Here is a 20,459-nt window from a genome sequence, read left to right on the forward strand (position 1 = left end):
TTTTTCTTGTGCAACAAGTGATCAGAGGACCACTGCTGGTATCTTTTATGTCTGCTGGGTTCAATAGCACTAGCTGAGCCGGTAATCGGAGCAGTGGACACAAGGCAGCTTTAGTCCTGCATGCTGATGTGGTTATACAGCTCCAGCTCCGCATCTCCTAGTGAAGTTCTATCCCAAAGATAACTTTTTAGTACAAATTTGTTTGTGCGCTGCATGGTTTTGGAAAAGGAGATGGTTGAAGTCTGCCAGCTTAGATCGTGAAAGCAGCATGAAAATTGTGCAACTGCATGCGTGCCACATCATTTGGTATCATCTTCTATCTCTGTAACTGTGTCATGTTGTAAAATGGACAACAATGGATTTTCTCTTGAATTCAAGCCTCCTGTCTCCGATTCCCCTTTCTTCCCATTGCAAAAGTACAGGAAGCTTGATTCCTCTGATAATGATATGTGTTGATTTTATATCCATATAATTCCAGTGAAGCAAAATGAACAGGATGAGTAAACAAGGGGTCCTAGTTATTTCTCTTCTTGGAAGAAATAGGCCACAGAAGTTGAATTTGTCTAAAAATGCTTATTTTTTTTCTAAGGCAAATTTTACATAAGCTGATTTTCTATAAATTTTCAGTCTCCCTGGAAAATCAGGATTTGTCAAACTGTTTTAATACTAGGTTGCTCGGGAAGCAGTTGGGAGAGGAGGGTTTATACCGAGGAGTTGTGTCCAGAAGTAAAGGCTTTCCCTTCTCCCCTATCCTGGTGGAAGAGACTGTTATTTCAGGAGTACTATTAATAACCATGACCATTTAAAAAATGGTGAGGCTGCTGTCTGCAGTAATGCTTTATGAAATCTGTAAGAAGTGAATGCAAACCTCTGTGGCTTCCTCTAGAAAGTAGAGGAGCATGCTTTCTTGTTTGACTGAAATGCCAGAAGAACTGTGCTTTGCAGTTCTTGCCTGCACCACCCATGAAATAGTACTCTTATCCCAGAAGAGGTACCCAATACAATAGATACTAATTTGCATAAGAGGCTGTTTTCTAATTATGAAGAGTTTGTGTGTCCAGGGACTTTTGATTAGTGACGAATTGAAACTAGGGAAGAATATGAATAGCTTGAGGGAAGGAGGACAAAAAGGAGAAAATTACAATAGAAATTGACAGGAGTAAGATGAAAGCAATCTTTTTTTAAAGTATTCTGTTTAAAGCATAGCAGAGAGAAAGCAATTTTGGGCCAAGTAATAAGGAATCATATGTTCATTAACAAGAATTACAAATAATTAGTTACTATTAAGACAAGTAAGACAGAAGATGAATTGAATTCTTTCCCGAGGAGTGACTAGGAGAGAAGAATAGGGGAATATGCAGAGATACCTCTGCCTTCCTTTCTGCTTTCTAAGGAAATCACCAGAGCCTTGCCTGTGGAAAATGTGTACATTTAAAATTTTGATTATTTTTCTTTTAATTCTGTATATGTCAATGTAACCTCACAGAAAGCATGAATATTTAAAAAAAAGGGGGGGGGAGGGCAAACCAGGACTAGCATTTCATATGATACATACAGGCTGTGGAAAAACCAAGGCAACAACAGGCTCTTCAGCACCAAATTCTGCCTTGGAGCTGTTTTTAAATCTTTTCTGGAAGAGGTATTGGTTACTTGTCTGAGGTGCATACCTTGGGGGGCATATCTTTTATCTATGTCAGGTTGTAAAAGCATAGAGGGTCAGTTCTTTCCATCTCGTGTGACCTTGTTATTCAAAGATTACTTTACCTTCTATATCAAACCTTATTGAATTCGTAGGACCTATCCTGCAATACAGGCATGTGCTATACATAGGTTTAAGGCAGGGTATTGCAGTCTTTATTCCAAATTGAAATTTTAAGTGGGGTTGTTAGATCTTGTATATTGAAGCCTGAGACAGTCATGGACAGGTAAATTGATCATGAATAGCTTTATATATGTGCAGCAAATTGGATGCGTTGGACCAGTCCATCCTGGACTGCCAGATGTCCAGAATACCAACCAGGCTCTGTGAAAGTATTAGAAGAGCTGTGTTTCATTTCCTGTTCATGTAGGACTTGACCATGTAATACAGAACACCCAAAGCTTCTAGTCAAAGTTTCTAGTCACAGGAGTTTGTGTAAGCTAACTCGTGTTACTAACAGAAGGTGGAAGTTCAATCCACTTTTGTGTTTGTCTTGCAAATATATCCATGTAATCTTGTTTTGATGGGACGTGTGTGTTTGCATCATTGTGGTTATAACTAAGTTTTAAGATTACTGTTGTATTTGTGTTAGTTGCAGGAAGATAGCAAGTATTTTATGCCATTCATATTAGCTTAACTCAGAATGGTAAAATCCATGAAAATGGTCAGCATGTCTAAATTGTGATCTGGAGAAGACAATTCCTGTGACTTGGAGAACATTTAATCGTTTCACATACTAACTTTATTCTACTCCTCATAATAAGAACCCTAACTAGTTCACTTTTTTGTGTGTGTTTGGGTTTTAATGTTTGGCTAAAGGTAGACTGAGGCTGCAGCTCCAGAAGCAGCAGAGGCAATTTAATAATTTGCTCAAAGAAACGAAGGTAAAAAGGGGACTCCTCATCTTTTTCCTTGCTCCCAGTTGCATGGTGCAGCCACCTTTCTCATGTCAGCTTTGGCTCTTCTCAGAGCCTTCTCTGAATTGCTCGGACTTACCAGCTCAGCAGAGAACTTCCTCCCGAATGTTGGGAAGAAGCAGAAGTTAGTCTTCTGCCACATTTAGGGAGCTAAGCTGGCTTGCAGAAGAGTCCATGTGCCAGAGCTGGCACAGGGCAAGTGAAGGGAGTGGAGGAAAGAATGCTAACAGGGGTGGACTGTGAGATGGGCTTGCTCTGCCTTGTGAAACTGCACTGTCTGCTTACAAAGCCAAGCTGTGGCATGTTGGAGGAGCTGGAGAGAAGTGTTTCAGGGTACTATCTGGTGAACAGAACTGGGCATTTTTCTGATTCAGAAGTGATTCTTTTTCTGTCTTTGCTTTTCCGTCCCACATACCCTTTTTTCTTGTGATTCTCTCCCTCCCCCAAATAAGGGGACCACACAAATAATCAGTTCTCATTCAGTTTGTGGAATAATTAAGCTGCTGAGGACTTTAATACTAATGTTGGAGAGACAAAATAGTGCATAATATTGGCACTAGGCCAGAATTGGGACATTACAGCTGTCAGTGAAGCTCTTGTTTGTCTGGCAGAGAGCTTGATTGAAATTAGGCATCTTGACTACTGATTGTCTTGATAGAAGAAAAACCAAACCTGTATCCCACAAAGATGAAAGGATAACTGTCCCCTGAGTTATGACTCCTGAGCTGGAATAATGCTCAGTAGTATTTGCTGGTGAGAACTACCCTACTAGTTTTCTAATTGTTCTACCTGAGGTGGCGAAATAGCTTAAGAACCATTCAGGAACAAGGAAGGAGCACTCCATAGCCTTTCCAAAGCCTTTGGCAGGGTTTGTGCAGCCACATGCTTCTGTAAGCCACTAGAGAGCTGCCCCACAGATTTTTTTCGTACTTCGTTATGGGATGCCTCTAGGCGAAGGCAAAACCTGCTTATTTGCTGATAGATTTTTATTTTCTTTTAAAACTGCATTTGTTGATCAGTGCTGTGTTTTGCTTTTGCTGGATGTTTCTGACATATGATATTACATTTCTTTCAGTCAGAAAAATCTTCTGAATTAATTGTAATGTGTGAAAATGTTCAACATTTAGAATGTGTTTATCTGTTTATGGGCATTAAACAATTGGAAGAAAATGGTTTCATGAGTAATACTGCCTTTTCTAACTTATTGCAATAATGTGTTGAATCTTGTTATAGGTATGAATGGCTTATTATACTGTTCATTTTATTTAGAGCTCACTGTGCCAAAAATATAAAATAAATCTCTCGCTTCTCTTTTTTGGTTTTTTGTTAGATGTTAAGGCTAATCTATACCACTACAGCAGTGCAGAGGAAAAATGCAGGAGCCTCAGGACCTGAAAAGTACACGGAGGCATTTATTAAAAAACAGATTGAAGAGTTCAACCTAGGAAAGAGACATTTAGCCAACATGATGGGAGAAGATCCAGAAACTTTTACCCAAGAGGATATTGATGTAAGTACAGTTGCTCTGTTGGAGAAGTAATTTACTGTATAGTTTCAGATATTGAAAGCACTTTACTTCAGCATGAGCCCCTCAGCTCTCTGTGAATTTTAATCAAACTGTCAGGATAAGAAAGCATGCTACTATACATTGCAAACATTGCAACTGTGACTGTGAATAGAGATTCTACCCCTGCTACCATGTGAGGTCAGGCATCACAGTATAGAGCTGTATACCATATCTTGCTAAAGCACAGTAGGTTCTTTTTAAAAGTCCTAATGGATAATCCCCTTGATCTGAGGTTATAAGAGGCACTGTAAAGGTTTATGTAGCACTTCAAAACGTTTACCCACAATTTGACCTGCTGTGTATATTTAGGTCAGGTTTTCTTCTATGATACTGTGGTTGCTGATAATGCAAATTAAATTTTATAGGATGTTTTACAACTAACACTCTGGTTTAGTTTAGGGATTTTAATATAGACGCAAATTTAAGCTCATATCATTAGCTCCAAACATACTATTTTATTGCCATTCTCTCTGACAACTGACAGATGGGTGGCCTCCTCTTTCTCTGTGTCATTTAGGCTCATGTATAGATATGCTGCCTTTCACTCAGAAAAATGTTTTGTTGCATGGATTTTTTTTTAATGTCCCACCTGGTCTTCACTTCTGTCATTTCTGTCTTATTTTATCACACATCAGAGGTAGGGAGGAGAAATGTCATTCGGTGACATTCACTCTCAGGTGAAGCTGCGTGAAGTCTCATGAAGGCTGAAGCTTTCTCTGCGCTGCAGCAACACTGTTACTATAGCCATGGCGGCACAGTATACCAGCAGGGCCCTTAGGGTAGACGTAGTAATATGGTATGTGCCAAAAGAGAGGTGTGTACGGTTTATTTTTTTCAGGGGGAGAAGATTGATTGTTGCCTCTCTCAGTGGCAAAATTCTGTCAGCATAGCTATGTCCACATAAGAGGTCTTGACAGTGTGCGTATGCCAAGAAAGAGAACTACGTCTGTAGGTAGTGATACAGGCTGATTTCAAACACATTTGACAGGCTTCAAAACTAAGTTCTGAAAACTTCTCTGAAAATAGACAGTAAAGTAGAGAAGAGACACACAGTTAACGATCTGCTGAGAAAAAGGCCGAAATGAGACTTGAGTCTTATCAGATATCAGAAAATCCATAAGGGAAGCTTGACTTCAAGTCACAAATCTGTAGGAAATCAAGCTTTATGAGTACAAAGCTATGCACTGGTACTGTGACTACTTTCATTCAGAATCGTAGCTATCACTTTGCTCTTCTACAGAAAAGTGCCAATGCAGAGACCCTTCCAGTCTCAGTGTAGAGTGGATAAGGTCCTGTCAACAGTAAAAGTATTCATCGAGGCATCTGGGTCAGCAGTAATAGCAGCCTGTTTCTTTACATTGGCTTTCTTATTTCTGTACAGACTACAGAATTTCATTTTCCTGTTTTTTTCAGATGTTTTTTCTTACCTTGAATGACCTTTATCTTTTTGAGTTACTTTCTTGTAAGGTATTCATTCACAGACCTGCCACCAGAATACCTCCCATGTTAGTACAGTATGGTGATGATGCTAATAGTTAAGTTTGTTTGCCTGAAAAGTTAATGGTAGGAGAATACATTAATCTGCAGTCTGCCTTCCTTCCTTGATAGGGTCTAGGGGGAAGGCTTACAGACAGCAAGACTGCAAGAAGTGGAAAATAACTGTATCTAAGTAGTGGTTTCTTCTTTATGAAGCACTATGATCGTTTGCACAAAATTAACTGAGCTCCATCATTAGTAAAAGCAGATTCATTCTGGAAATTAGCTTTTACAAATGCAGTGCAGGTGACAAGTACAGAACTGCTTTCCAGACTCTGTTTCTGAAAAAGATGGAGAAATGGAGCCAAAAGAGTAGTGTTTTGTTTGGTGATACCAAGTATCTGTGGTACATGTTTGATTTCTTCGTATTCCATCAGGTGTTGGAAAATACTTAGAGTGTGTAATAGTGTCTGCTATGCATAATTAAATTTCTGTTATAAAAATATAAAAGCTGCTTAAGCACTGGCAGGAGAATTATCAAGCTTTACATTTCGAACAGGAATAATTCTTTCTGATGAGTGCTTATATACTTCCATGTCTTCTACTGTTAATCAGTCTGTGTAGTGTATTTCAGAAGTAGACATCATAGGATTCTGTCCTTCACTGGAATTTTAGGTATAGTTTAATAAAAGCTAAACCTTGTGAAATTTTAAAGAGGAAAATAGGTTGACTTACTTGCTAATCCTTCTGGATGTTGTGGAAGCAGAATTGCCTCTTACTGATACTTTTATTTAGGAATGAAAAGTTAAGCTGTGCATTACAACTGTATTTCTGGAGGAGAAAAAAAAATCCAGCAAATTGATATATAACTCTGCAGAAGTCTACCAATTGCTTTTTAATTGGTATTATAGACCTTACTCTGAAGCTAGGATGTTTTATTCTCCTATGTGTGAATACGTGCTATGAAGTTTCTCTAATTGATTTGCTTTGCCCATTCCATTTGATGTATCATTTTTCACAATATTTCATAATTTGTGCTCATTTCTAATGAACAGAGTCGTTAGGACAGGCATGTCTAAGTACAACTGACAGCTAACATTAGGTGCCAGATGCAGTTTATAAAGCTATGTAGAACTGCAGAGAACAGTTTAAATAAATTAGCACCTGTACATTAGTCTCACTTGCTGGTAATTTATAAGCGAATCAGTAGAGATGACATTTAGGTAAGTCATTGATCAAGTTAACAGCTGCATACCCACTGCCCAGCTGGGATACCTAATTAATAGAGATTGCAGTCCTGACCTGGTGCTTTTCCCCGGTTGAGTCTGAAATCCTTTTATTTTGTGATTTAACTTTAACTTATGGTTGTAGTAAACAGCCCACCTTCCTTTTCCACTGTCAGTTCTGTGATATTTTACTTTAAAGCCCAGAAAACTAAGTAAGATTAATACAAGAAAAGCGTCTTAATCTTCATGACCTATTTATATGCCAGTATTTTTATTATTCATTTTTATGCAGTCACTAAATGCTCTCCCAGATATGAGCTCATCATAAAGCAATACTCTTTCCCCATAAGAGTTAATAAAACTCAAAAGCTGGAGATCTATGTTCATTTTCTCTTGCTGTCTGCCTTATGACCTAATAGATTGTTGTCAAGCAGATGGAATAATTTGAATCCAAAATATATGTTTATCTTCACTAGCATATGTATTGTTGGAAAAGTACCAGTAAGGTTGTTAACTATGAAAATGTTAAATGTGGAAAAACTTCATTCCTCATGGGGTATAGTTTTTTTCAATGAATTAAGACTTCTTTAATGAAAAATAGGTTGTATTCAGTTGCTTTTATAAGTGGCTTAGCACATCTGATTTCTAAATAACATTCAAATTTTAGCAATGCAAAGTGTTAGAAATGAGTGAATATTGGCATATGTCAAATGTCAGAAATGATATTCAGAACAAAATACATTTCTGAACTTCCTGTTGTCTTCAAGAAAAGTGTGTTGTCCAGCATTGTCCTTACAAGAAATACTGGATTTTTGTATTGGTTTTTAAATAGTTGAAGCTAGAATGCTTTTTTCAACTTCTTTTTTCCAGTGGAGCCAAACTCTGCATCAGTATTTTCTTACTTCTCCATCAAAGTCCATCTGAACTGATGACTGCTGATTTGTTGTTTTTTTTCCCACTCTTTAATACAGTTCAGTGTTTTCAAAAGTTGAAGTCAAGATAGAAACAATGACTGTTTCTTTCAACAGGTTTTGATTTTTTTTTTTTGCTCTGCAAGCTCTGGACAAGACATTAATTTTTGTTTTGAAAATGATTAATTAGTACAAAAATAATGTAATATTAAAAGAAGGTGGTTTTTTTCACATAATGCTAGTGGGTGGTTTGTTGTTTTTTTTTTTTCTTCATGTGATGGGGTTAAAATGATATATCACTGTGAACTTGAAATTTCTTTCTTTCCAAGCTAGAATTCAGCTTTAGATAAAAAGTGACAAATGGTTGGGGTGGTTTCAATAAATTTTAGTAGTTAGTTGTTAGAGGAGGATTTTGTTTTACAAGATAAACTTAGGTGTGTCACTGCTTTTTTTTTTTTGCTAACCTTTTCTGTTTTGTTAGATAAAAAAAGCTATTTCAGAGTTAACATTTCACATCCCATTTTTGTTTCATTCGTTCTTGGTTCTACCCCAAATATTCTGCATTTTGGATGCTGAAAACTTTAAAAAAATACTGCTAGTGTGGTTAGAAGGAAAAACAGCTGTTCCAGCAAACATCTCAGTCTGAGAAATGCTGAAGTACAGTGGCTAAATAATGTGATTCAAGAGTCAAGGTTTAAGAAGGGAAGTGGCTCTCGTGTGATCAAGTTGAGGAGTAGAAGAAGCTGAAACAGCTATTGCTCAGGCGTTTTGTTAAAACGTTACTGCATAAAGTGTCACTTCTCACCTCAGTGTTTTGATGATTAAAGTTTCGTGTATATTTAAAAAGCAATGAGCTGGATTCTTGAGCCCCCTGCCAAAAAGGATGCTGCTGCAATGGAACCACAGGTGGAGGTTTTTTTTCCTTTTTTTTTCCTTCTTCTTTCCTTGTTTTCTATAAAATACCTTTCCTCACTGGATGTTACTTATCAGATAACTATCTTTGCATGTGATTTGGGCAATGAAAATTAGTGGAATGTTTTGTGTTTGAGCTGTAGATTTGACCAAAGTGTGGGAAGACACTTGGGCAAGATCAATTTGCACTGCCAGACCTCTCCTACTTATGGCAGGTTATTTAAGGACTGAACTGTCTCAGTCTCCTTCCCCTATCCTGGTATGACTCAGTTAACTCTATTTGAATTACAGTATTGAATTCTTAATTTCTCAAGACATTAAAAAAAAAAAAAGTAACTCTTACTGACCCAGCTGAACTTGTTTGATTCAGAGTTAGTCTCTGATGTTTGAGAAAGTGAGCAAACAAAACTTCTTGGCTTGTGGATAGATAGGAAGGGAAGGAGGATCAAAAGTCAGCATGTACAACATGAACAATGAAGAGGGAAAATGAGGGTGTGGCAGGTATACTGAATTTGCACAACACGCCACATGCAGTGCTGGACAGATTATTTAATGAATTGGTTTGCATGTTTGAAGGACTGCCAGATAGGATTATTTTTTTTTTATAGGGATGGAAGCTTCTTCTCATTATTCCAACTGGCTTGAATTCCAACTTACAGCTGCAAGTGAAAGACATTGTGGTCCTGTGGGCAGTATATTGAATCATCCGGTCCCTCAACAAGTGACGATATAATGGGATTCCTTTTAGTTTGTTACAGGAATGTTAAGTTTACCAATGCAGTTTAAGAAATGTCTGATGTAAACCATTTTGTTACTAAGATGTATTCATTATGATCTGCTATTTTTAAAGGTGTGACTACTGGGTGTTTTGGGTTTTGTGTTTTTTTTTTTTTTTTCCCCTGCATGGATCAACAGTAGAGTTTAAAAACAAACACCTTCAAATCCTGAAAGGAAATGGATAAAATTTTTTTTAGTAACTCATAGAAGAAGCAGGCTGTATCCATTCTACCTTTTTCCAGTAATTTATGTCATGATTTTTGGAAACACCATTGTGTTACTAGGTACCAGCATTTTTAATCATGTTTCTGCTGAAAATAGTTATGAATGTTTCTTTTTTAGAAAGTTGTGTTTTATTTCTAAAGACAATGGCAACACTGTGATTTAACAAATAGAATTGTGAAATAGCAGCCCAGAACCTGGAGGCTAGAGTGGGGTGAATGAATCTTGTATAGCTGAAATGATGGCCCGAAGAAAGTAGTTCTTGGTCATATTCAGCACAACATTTCCTTTCTCATCTAGAGTTCAAGTCAAATTAAGTACTAGAAGAAGAATATGGGCCATGACCCTTAAGCTGAAAACCACTCCTGGAATGGAAGACTGCAGTTAAATCTAAAAGGTTTCTTGGGAACTTTACTGCTGGCATTTAACCTTGATTATAAAGTTTTAAGAGGGACTTTCACCTGCTTTTTGTATGTTCAGGAAAATACAGAATGTGCAGTTAATTCTCTACAGAATTTTGACTCGAGATGTGGAGATTCCTGAAAGGAAGCCTATGTTCCAAATCTGAAGACATTTGTCAAAAGATTTCAGGAAAATATTTCATAGTTATGTGCTCCAGCTGCAGTTTGGAGAGACTAATTCTGATGTCATTCCTAAGGTTGATCCACCATCTTATTTTATTGCTAGTACACATGGGTGTTGAGAATTACAATTTTTCTGAAATACCCCTTTTCTACAAAACCAAAATATTTGCCTAGACAAAATCAGCTTCTATAAATGAAGTTTCCGGGAGGCACAATGACTTGTTACGTAGTTGCTAAAAGTACAGTCTGAGGACACAACCATTTAAAATAAAGACGAAACTTCTGAATGAAGTTGAACTGGAGCCTGCTGCATCCCAGGATAGTTCCTAATGGGATGTAAAGACAAATATCCCATCCTTGATTACATTTCCATAAAAAGGGAGGAGGGAGGAAGACTCTATTTCTTTCCATTTTGGCACAACAAAAAAAGCAAACTTAAAAAGTGAACTATTATTCTTTGGCTAGTTATTGTGTGGAGAGCTGAAAGTAGATGTTAGGATTTCTTAATGCAAGGTTTATGCTTTAGTGTGAAAGACATGAGTATACACTCAAGCAATGTAAAATAAACTTTCTAGAAGTAGAAGGTCTCATATGGCAGCCACTCTCTTCATTATAAATGTTGAATTGTTATATTTGGCATTTATTAAGGTGTCATAGTTACAGTAGCTGTTTTGACTGAGATTCTGGAAATGCTTGTATAAAGACTACGTCTTAAGTACACACACAGTCAGGCTCAGTATGCTGTAATAAATTCTTTTCATATATTATATAAGGTGTTTGTTTAACATCATTTGGCTCACAGCAGATTTCTCTATTGTCATCATAATTAATCCCCATTTGTTCATAAATAGGTGTTCACCTACTGTGTGTATGCATAAAATGCCCATTGACTAACAAATGGGAATACAGTAGTCACTAAGAGAAACAAAATTACCATTTCATAAAATCAAGTTAAGCCTTTTGTTTGCTTCAGAATTCTCAAAATTTCTGTTCAGAATGCCAGTAGGGGATTAATGGAAGTAATAGGTTAGGTCTTTTTACACTCCATGCATATTAAATTGGTTGAAGCACTGACAAACCACTCCATGTCCATGGAAAAAATTATCAGCAAGTAATAGCCCTAAGGTAGCCTAACCAACAAAGAGCCATTCTTCTTAAGGGAAGATTTTAAACTCTGATTTTCTTGTAATTCTACTTTTCCGTACTGTCTAATGGAAATATAAACGAGACCACTGCCAGAGGGGTTTATTTGGGTAGTCCATGTTACTGTACAAGCACAACATGCTTGCCAGACCCCTACATCTGGGCGTTTTTGATGGCTAGCTTTTTCTGTTTTGTTTTTAAAAACAAATGGAAATAAACAGCTCTCATAAATGCATATTTTTGCTTTATTAAATTATGGTTTAGGTACATTGAAGAGGGAGACTAAGATGATGTTGAACTGTCGTTGGGCTTAACCTTGAAAGGTGCTTTGCCTTACATTTTGCCAGAATGATTTGGAATATTGGTATACCTACTTTATTTGTTGCAGGCAAATAATACTAACTTCATACATCACATGAATAGTGGTAGATATTGGTTAAGTAAAAGCAAATGATGTGCCTTGTACTTAGTGAAAACAGTGGTAAACAATGAGTGTGTAATGTGAATTGTGAATGTCTCATGCTTTTCTAAATTGTTTTAGCAAACCCTTAGGTATCTAAGGAGAAGAAAGATGGCATTTAAGAGTCTCTCTTCTCTGAGCAATTAGTTCAAGTTCAGCAAAGATTGTAGTGATTCACAGTTGCTTCCCAATGCAGTGATCAATGAAGTGCTTATTTAGGCTATGTAAAATATCTTCTACTGCCACAACAAACATTGCTTTCAGACTCGAGGAAACTATGTCTGTAGAAACTGGGATTCTAAATGTGTGTAAAACTTTGCTTTGTCCAGTTGCTTTAAATAAAATTTCCATGCTTGATCTGTCAGTAGGCACTGTTAACAAGAACTGATATTTTCAGAAAGATAAATTAAATGTTGCAATTTCCTCTAGAAGTCAGAGCACTTCAAATGTTAGGGGAAAATCACTGTGTATAAAGGTGGTCTTTGCACTTGAGTGGTTCTGGTAAGTTATGATAAATCCATACCATAAAAACTAAAGTTTGCTGAAGAAAGTTCACTCATTCTGATATAGTACAGCCTTCAGAATGAAGTTTTACTTTTCCTGAGGAGTCCTGAAGAAATGATCTGCTTTTCTTTTCAGCATAGCACATATGCGGCACTCTTTCTTAATGATTTGGTTGCCTACTGTGCAAAAGTTATGCTATTTTTCTCTACAGGAAAGTACCTAAGAAATGTTGCGATGATGCTTTTGTGGAAAAAATTTCATATATGATCTCTCTTTTTGTTTTCAGAGAGCTATTGCCTATCTCTTTCCTTCTGGTTTATTTGACAAACAAGCCAGGCCCATGATGAAGGTAGGATTTTTTTGTTGCATTTCTGAATAACTGTAGCATGATATCTTAAGTAACTTTTTCCTTTTGCTGATATTTGTTTATTTATTTACAGCATCCTACTGAAATTTTCCCAGAGCAGAGGAGTAAGTGTTCATAGATTTTTTTTATTAAATTATTATTTCTAAGTATTAGAATTTTTGCATATGTAGAATTCCTTATTTTCACAGATTTACTTTTTTCCCCCGTGTTCCTAATAACTGCTAAGACATGAGCAGTAAAAGCCTGATCTGATATTCTGGTTTTTAGGATAAAAAATATTGCTGGATTCTAGAATACCAGTGGACTTTTCAGACATCTTGTTAACTGACTATAGATAAATGTTTTTCATTGTTTAAAAATAAACAATAGGTAGGATGATGCGCAGAATCCGTTGAAGTCACGGGAAAACCTTTTGTTGAATTCAGTAGCTTTTTGTCAGAGCTGTCTGTCACAGCCATAAAATATTCATTAATACTATTTTAAACCAAAAGTTTTCCTAGTAGCTTCAGTGCTCTAAAAGCTTAGAAATTACAGCTTTGAAATTGCCAGTTGAGAGAACAGGGAGAGTGGAAACTCTCCCAATCATGTCTCAGTTTGGACCTGAAAGTCCTAACTCTGCCCTTACGTCCATACTATCTTTGGTCTTGGTCCTGAGACACCGTATGAAGTCCCAGTTGTCAGTGATATGCCAGTATGTTGGTCAGTTGGTCAGTGAGAACTTCACTGAAATCGCCAAATTAATTTTACATAGAATATTTAAAAGATACAAAAAAAGACAACAAAACCCTGTTGTCCACTTTTGACTCACGTTTAGTATGAACTAGTAGCATGGGTGTGAAATTCTACATTCGCTGAGCTATCAAGTCCTAGATGGACACTTCTGATTATCAGTAAAATCTTACAATTTTCATTCCTTCCTTTTCCTGTTCCTGGAATTAGTTGATATTTGATGGTTTTGGGGCTTTGTATGTCTTTCAGAAAGCTGTCTAAATTATCTGAAATTTTGGAATTTCAGCTTTCAAATGGTATCAGGAATTATTTTCTAACATCTTGGTATCGTGAAGTAAAAAGTAGAAAGCGAAAGGGTAAGATGGAGTTAATCATTATGCAATTTTAAAATCCAAGGGCTGTTTTATGGCAAAACTAAGCTACTATTCTATATGCTTTCAGGACTAGAGAATTCTTTGAAATGCTAGCTGTGTCCTGAGGAGTGTAAGAACTAATTAGTAAAAATGTCTGTCTTTGTATTTACATCTAAAAATAACAATTCCGATAAGTATCTCTTTTAAGGCAGCTTTGTCTTGTCTACGCATTATGTCTTTGATAACTTTGAAGTACAAAAATGTAAATTTATACTTCAGAATGTTCCCTGAACAGTAATTTCAACAAAATATGCTTTCACAGCTGCATACATGGAAATTCACACATTCCACTAGTAGTATGTGTGGGTAAAAGCCCCCTAGTAAGTTTTGCATCTTTCCATTCAACTTCTGCCATATTATGCCTTAACGTTCCAATGCAATACATACTGTGCTTATCAGACAGGTTCTTCGAGTCTTATCTTTGTCTATAGCTTATAGATAGCTTCATTTGAACTTCACTGGATAAAATGGCTGGGAGTTTCTCTACAGTTCAATTTGTAAAAAGCGCTCAGGTTTTTATTTTTGTCACTTTTCTTTATTTGGACAAGATCTTTGTCATGTTATATTTAAGTTTGAATTTTTTCCTAAGTTGAAATTTATTTGTCCTTAAATAACACTATTTAATGACTAAAATAAACTGGATGTGCTGAATTATATGGAACGTATGTTTTCTTGCTGAACTAATTATGTAAACTATAGCATAGGTCTTTGTATTTAAATATCCCAAACATATCATCAACATGAACAAGTCCTAAAATCACCCAACTGAATACAGTGGTGTCATCAGCAAAAGGCAATTCTACGAATACTTAGTTTAGTTTAGACATATTATACTAATAAAAAATTGGCTCTGGATTTAAAGCAGTGTTTTCCAGAGCTGTTAATCTTTCATAATCATTGTGTAGATTTCAGTTATCTCTTAATTTGTACTTCTTCCTGTTCTAAAATGGATACTTCTATTTGTAATACCAACTATATAGTCTTTGAAAGTTTATTTAAGATGTGCATGAGGGATTCCTCATGTTAAATGATATTTAGAAATATTATATTAAATATTTGGTTATAATTGCAGATGGAGATTGGTTTTTAAGAAGGTAGTCTAAATCATTAGATTTTCAGACAGGTTGAATACCTGTAAAATGTCTTTGTTCTCTGATATTTAAAAAGGTAATCAGTATTATGAAAGAGGTTTATAACTGCAATTAAATACAAGGGGTTTTTTTTAGTGAGTGTATATTGCTTTCTCGTCTAATCTTGATTTTTATTAGAAATCCAGTGGGGAGAAGATGGCCGACCATTTCACTTTCTCTTTTATACTGGCAAGCAGTCATATTATTCATTAATGCATGTAAGTATGTTATAATCTGTAATAAATAATGTTAGCTCCCAGTCAAGTACATGTTGTTCTAGAGATGCATATCAGGAGCTCCTGAGTTTACTCCTGTTTTCACAGTAGGCCATAATATCACCACGGAAGCTAAATGCAATGTATATTTTTATGTCACAATATCCATTATTGGGGGCATTTTGGTGTCACATTTAAGAGAATAGACTACATGATAGTTCTTGCTTTAATTTTGGTTTATTTCACAGTTTTGGCTATGGACTGGGTTTGAATAGTCTGAATGCTTTTTTGTAGGCTGTGTCTGGCTAGTAGCATAAGGTTAGTAGTGGAGAATGCATATACAACAAAAATGTGGGTTTTTTTCCCTTGAAGGGGCAAAGCTATAGGAAATGTTATTTGTGCTGACATTTAGTGTGAAGAAAATTTGCGCTTAAACTGCTTAATTGATTTTTCTAAGACTGTTCCATTCATGCAAACTTAAGTCTTTGTCTGATTAGTATGGTTCCAGGAGTAAAGGATCTGCATCTGTTTACCTTTATGAAAAAAGCTGTATCTAATACAACATCACTAGACCCTGGGTCTTAACATGGATTACGAACAGACATTTCATATCTATGATCATCAATGGCGCAAACATTATCTACCTCTTTAGAAGAGTTTATAGAAAGATGGGCATGTTTCTTACATGTACTTACAGAAGACAAAAGCATTAATAATGTATGCAGAAATATTTAATCGGACAATCATGTCAGATTTTGTTTCCTCATTAGATAGTCTTAAAAAGTTAGTTCTATGGTAAGTCTGTTGTCAAAAAAAAAAAAAATTGTTATCAAATTCGATGCACAGCTTTACTGAGTGTAGTGTTTTTATTAGAATTATCTGATATTTATTTGCGCTCTGCGTACCCAAAGGACAAAATCCCCACTTGTCAGGTACATTTATTTCTTTGGGAGAATAAAAAACATCCCCCCCTCTTTTTTTTTTTTGTTGTTGACCTTGGGCAAATGAGCTTCTTGCCCTGGCAGAAATGAAATGAATGATAAATGTGGAGTGTGTCTTTGCTGAGTAATGGAGCTGCAGCATAGGCTTTCCACAGAGGTTTTCTCCTGCACAGCCTGAGGCAGCCCGAGGACCCCTGCTGTTCATTTAAATAGGTATGTCAAATCTGCCTCGAAACGCCGCTGGTTTGATCTGTGGTAATATTTGTGAAGGTTCCATATGGACTTGAGCCCCCTGCAGTGCTAAGAAATAATGTACAACGCTTCATGGTGCAGACGCAAATTTTCTCTGAAAAGGGGTGCAATGCTGCGTTTTAGCTGTCGGAGAGGATGATGGAGCTGACGCGCTAGGCCTGTCAACTTGTTACACGGATGGGTTGCACGCAGCGAGGCTGTGGAAAATCTGTGCCTTTTAACTTTTCTACTTAATCACGGTTGTAGCATTGCCTTTAGTCTGTATGCTACATTAATTCTCTTCCTGCCTTCTGCCTTTCATCCCAAGTTTCACGGAAAAAAGTAAAGCATGCAGGTCTTGTAGAGGAGCCTTATCAAACAGCTGTCATCTGACAAGCCATTTGCATTTGTTTTGGCTGAAACAGAGCAACCCAAGGGCAAGATGTTTTGTTGCATTCCATCATAATGAAGAAATTACAAATTTTACAAGGAGCACAAGTTTATTTTTAGCTCTTCCTAGCAGTTAGAAAGAGTATGCAAGCTTGCCTTGGAAATCTCTAAAAGAATAGTGTGCATCTTGTTTCTAACAGTGTGGCAACCACCTTCAAACAAATCGGTTTGACAAATGCATTTTTCATTAGTAGAGGATACTTGAGTGTTCTTCGGCTGTTTCTGAATATTTTCATTAAATAGGCTTCTATAAACCTAAATCCATTAAGTGAGGTTTAACAGGGTTTTTTTTAGTCAGCCAAATGAAAGCCGAAATCTGCATGAAATTCACAACATTGTTTTAACCTCTTATTAGACTAATGTGAATTTAAGAAAATGTGTTTTTAAGTCTCAGAGCTAATTAATTTGGCTAGGGAAAAAAAAGGGTTGTATGTTCATACAGTCTAGTGTAAGTAATCAATCCCATTTGAGGATGTCCTTTAAATTGCTACATTAAGTCTAATAAATCGGATAAACATAATATTTAGCTTAAACTTGTATGCCATTAATTACTACATAGACTCGTGGAACTTGAGTTTTATTAATTGCTGGTAATATAACTGGTCACAGCATTATTTGCTTAGTTAATGCTACAAAATATTATTATCCACTTACTAAAAATAAACTGTGTATGTTCGCATCTATTATAACCGCCAATACATATGTTATGACTTGAATATTAAATGAACTTTCATAAAGGATATTTGCTTTATACTCCATTGTTGCCTTTGTTCTGCCTGTTGAATAAAGTTTAGCTGTAGGGAAAAGGACAATTTTTTTTTTCTGATACACAAAAGAATGTTTATTGCATGAAACACTATTTCACTGATGTTTGATATTTGATCATCATTTAGCTTAAAAGTTTTTGAGAGTCATATTTTTGTAATGTGCAGAACTAGGTGAAATGGTCTCTTCATACCATTCTGTCTAGCAAAATAGTAATTTTATGTAATTGTGCTTCTTGTACTTTTTTAGAAGTATCAGAGGTTGTAGATCAGAGGTAAATGCTCCTAACAATAGAGCATTTTAACTCTTAAAAAATCAAAACTTAAAAAAACCCCGAAGTGTATGCTGAAGTAAAAACCACATAAGAAGCAAAGAAAAATGCAAACTGCGATGTAAAATCTGGGCTCTGCAGCATATTTTAATCAAAATGTTAAAATTAAATTTTTTTTCCGCTAAAATCTCTCCTCCTAGGGTTCCATTTGCTAATTTCTTCCCTAAATTTCTTATGCGAGATAAAATAATTCAAATTTTTTTTTTATTTTAAAAGAGAGCATCCTTGTAGGGATCTGAAATTTGATCTCTCTATTAGAAATGGAAACGTTTCAGTACGTAGCCAATCTTGTAAAATCAGCTATTTTGATTGTGTAATAGCTGACTTTACAAGACACACAGATGTGTACATTCATGAATTGGACTATTGAATCCTGAAGAGATTAGTAAAATCTTCACCTGCCAGCTTTGAAAAAGCAAGTGTGTCTTTAGAAGCTTTCTTGAGCCATTGGGGAGTGAAGATTTGTCAGATAAGTTATTGGGCATTACATGCGATTCCTGATTTTGCAAAGGCTCACCCACATACTTTACTTCACACGTGAGTGGTTCTTTTAGTCTGTTGATTTCATCTCTATACAGAGATTAAATACATGCATTAATGTTTTTTAATACTTCAGACCAAAATTTTATTTCATAAGAGATGCAAGTCCACTTTCATTGCCAGAAATAGCAGGAAATTACATTTAGCATTTCTCTTACACTTGCAAGTATTTTAAAATACTACTTTTTAATGTTGTTTGACTTCATCTCCTGTGTGGAGATGAATGGAGATGATTACTGCAACTTAACCATAACAGTTTAAAGAGATCATTTTAATTCTTAGAAGTGCACATTCTTAGAACTTAAACAGGCTGTGGAGTGTTGGTGTTCTTTGGGAACACCTAGGGAGGGTCTTCAGGAAAATCTTACTGTTCCGGCTGTTGTAAAGCTTTCTTTGTCGTTGTAACAATGAATTTCTAAGGCTAAAAACTATTGGGTGGCAACCCATATCTCATTTTATTTGTCTGTCTTTATCAGTAGTTTCTGAATATGATGAGAAAATCCTTAAGTCTTCCTTTAACTTGTGTCATGTTACCTCAAAATACTTTGAGCAGCTAAAGTTGCTCTTCAGAAGCAATTCTGACTATAGTCAGTTTGTCCTAAGGTAACAACTGTGATTCTTTCCCCCTGCTCTTTAAAAAAGAACTGTGATATAGTTGTGGTTTTTTTGAGCTCCTGGTTCATGTATTTTTTGTTGACCATTCCAATACGTAAATGTATATGCCAGAGTGTAGTGAGGATGATGGGTATTTGTGAGGAGGCAGACTGGAAACTGCTTTTGCCATGTAGGAAGGTGACACTCTATGCCTTATGAAGGCAAGAGGTAAGCCAAGAGCTAGCAGTAAAGTGAAAAACCTCCTTATACATTTATAGGACCTAGTCCCCAGTACCTCTTCTGATCATCTAACACCAAAATATCTTCTTCGTGCCTGGTTTGACTTCTTCCAAATGCAGAAACTTATGGAACTCACAGGAATCTCTAAGCTTGTTCCAATTGAGCTCTCCCCAGAGAGCTGAGGGGCAGCCACAGCCCTCCTTCCCCTCCTCTTCCCTCCCTCTACAGTCCAGAGCAGAAGCTTCCATACTGATTCTTTTTCATGTCTAACTACAGATGCCTAAAAATTACTTGGTGTCAGGCACACCTCATGCCTTCTAACCCAAACCATGTCTGTACTTTTAATGTATAGTCAATAATTTTTGCAGCCTAATAGTCAGCTCTGAATGGAGCCGTTAAGATTATTAGAATGATGTGACATGAATCTTTCCTGAAGTAGTGCTACAATATCTTGTTATCTTAGAGATCTACAGATATATTTGTGAGGTTTGGAAATATTGGAAAATATGATTTGTTGAGCTCTTTTACCTGAATTTTCCTGCGTTTGAAGATAAATAGACTTTTTTAAAGTTGAAAAATTTTCCTAGTTCCTATCTGATACAGTTACCTCTATCAAAAATAAAGGATTTCTGAAAGGCATACTACTATAATATATGAGTTCTTATGCTGTCTCAAGGAAAAGTGGACAATTTTGTACCTCAGGATTTTATACTGTGGAGTTATTCCAAAAATACTTTTGTTCCACTGTGCTGTTAAAAATGTCACCAATGACCTGCATCAAAGACTTCAGTGAATTGTCCCTGTTTAAATGCTTTGAGTGCAGCTCAGATAACAATCTGTTCTTAGTTCATACACTTTTAAGTACAAATATTTTTAGTATGTGTGCGGGTGTATTTTTATATTAGTGGATAAATCAGCTTGAACAGTAGGTGTTTATAACTAAGCAAGGTTTTTGTTTTTGTTTTTAATGTAAACTTGCAGAAATTTCATTGCATCCTGTTGCAAATCCCAGTATTATGTTAAGGACTAGTATTTCATTGGTTAATTTCTGACAATACAGAGCTGTCTCACATTTCTTCTTCTACCTTTTTTTTTAAGTAATACGAGGGAAAAAA

The 20,459-nt window shown here is 36.1% G+C and overlaps 1 protein-coding gene across 5 annotated transcripts in view; it reads left to right on the plus strand.

Moving 5' to 3' along the window:
• Positions 1–20,459, plus strand: part of MRPS9 (mitochondrial ribosomal protein S9) — a 35,147-nt gene that overhangs the window by 3,004 nt on the left and 11,684 nt on the right. For all 5 annotated transcript variants that reach the window (XR_012670777.1, XR_012670781.1, XM_075136110.1 and 2 more), the window contains exons 2-5: positions 3,947–4,126; positions 12,685–12,747; positions 12,839–12,869; positions 15,176–15,255. Coding sequence is in view for 3 of the 5 variants with exons in the window: in XM_075136110.1 (XP_074992211.1) it covers positions 3,947–4,126; positions 12,685–12,747; positions 12,839–12,869; positions 15,176–15,255 (354 nt within the window). In the remaining 2 variants the exon portion in view is untranslated. The remainder of the gene's footprint in view (positions 1–3,946; positions 4,127–12,684; positions 12,748–12,838; positions 12,870–15,175; positions 15,256–20,459) is intronic.

Source organism: Calonectris borealis, chromosome 1, assembly GCF_964195595.1.
Source record: "Calonectris borealis chromosome 1, bCalBor7.hap1.2, whole genome shotgun sequence".
Lineage (NCBI taxonomy): Eukaryota > Metazoa > Chordata > Aves > Procellariiformes > Procellariidae > Calonectris > Calonectris borealis.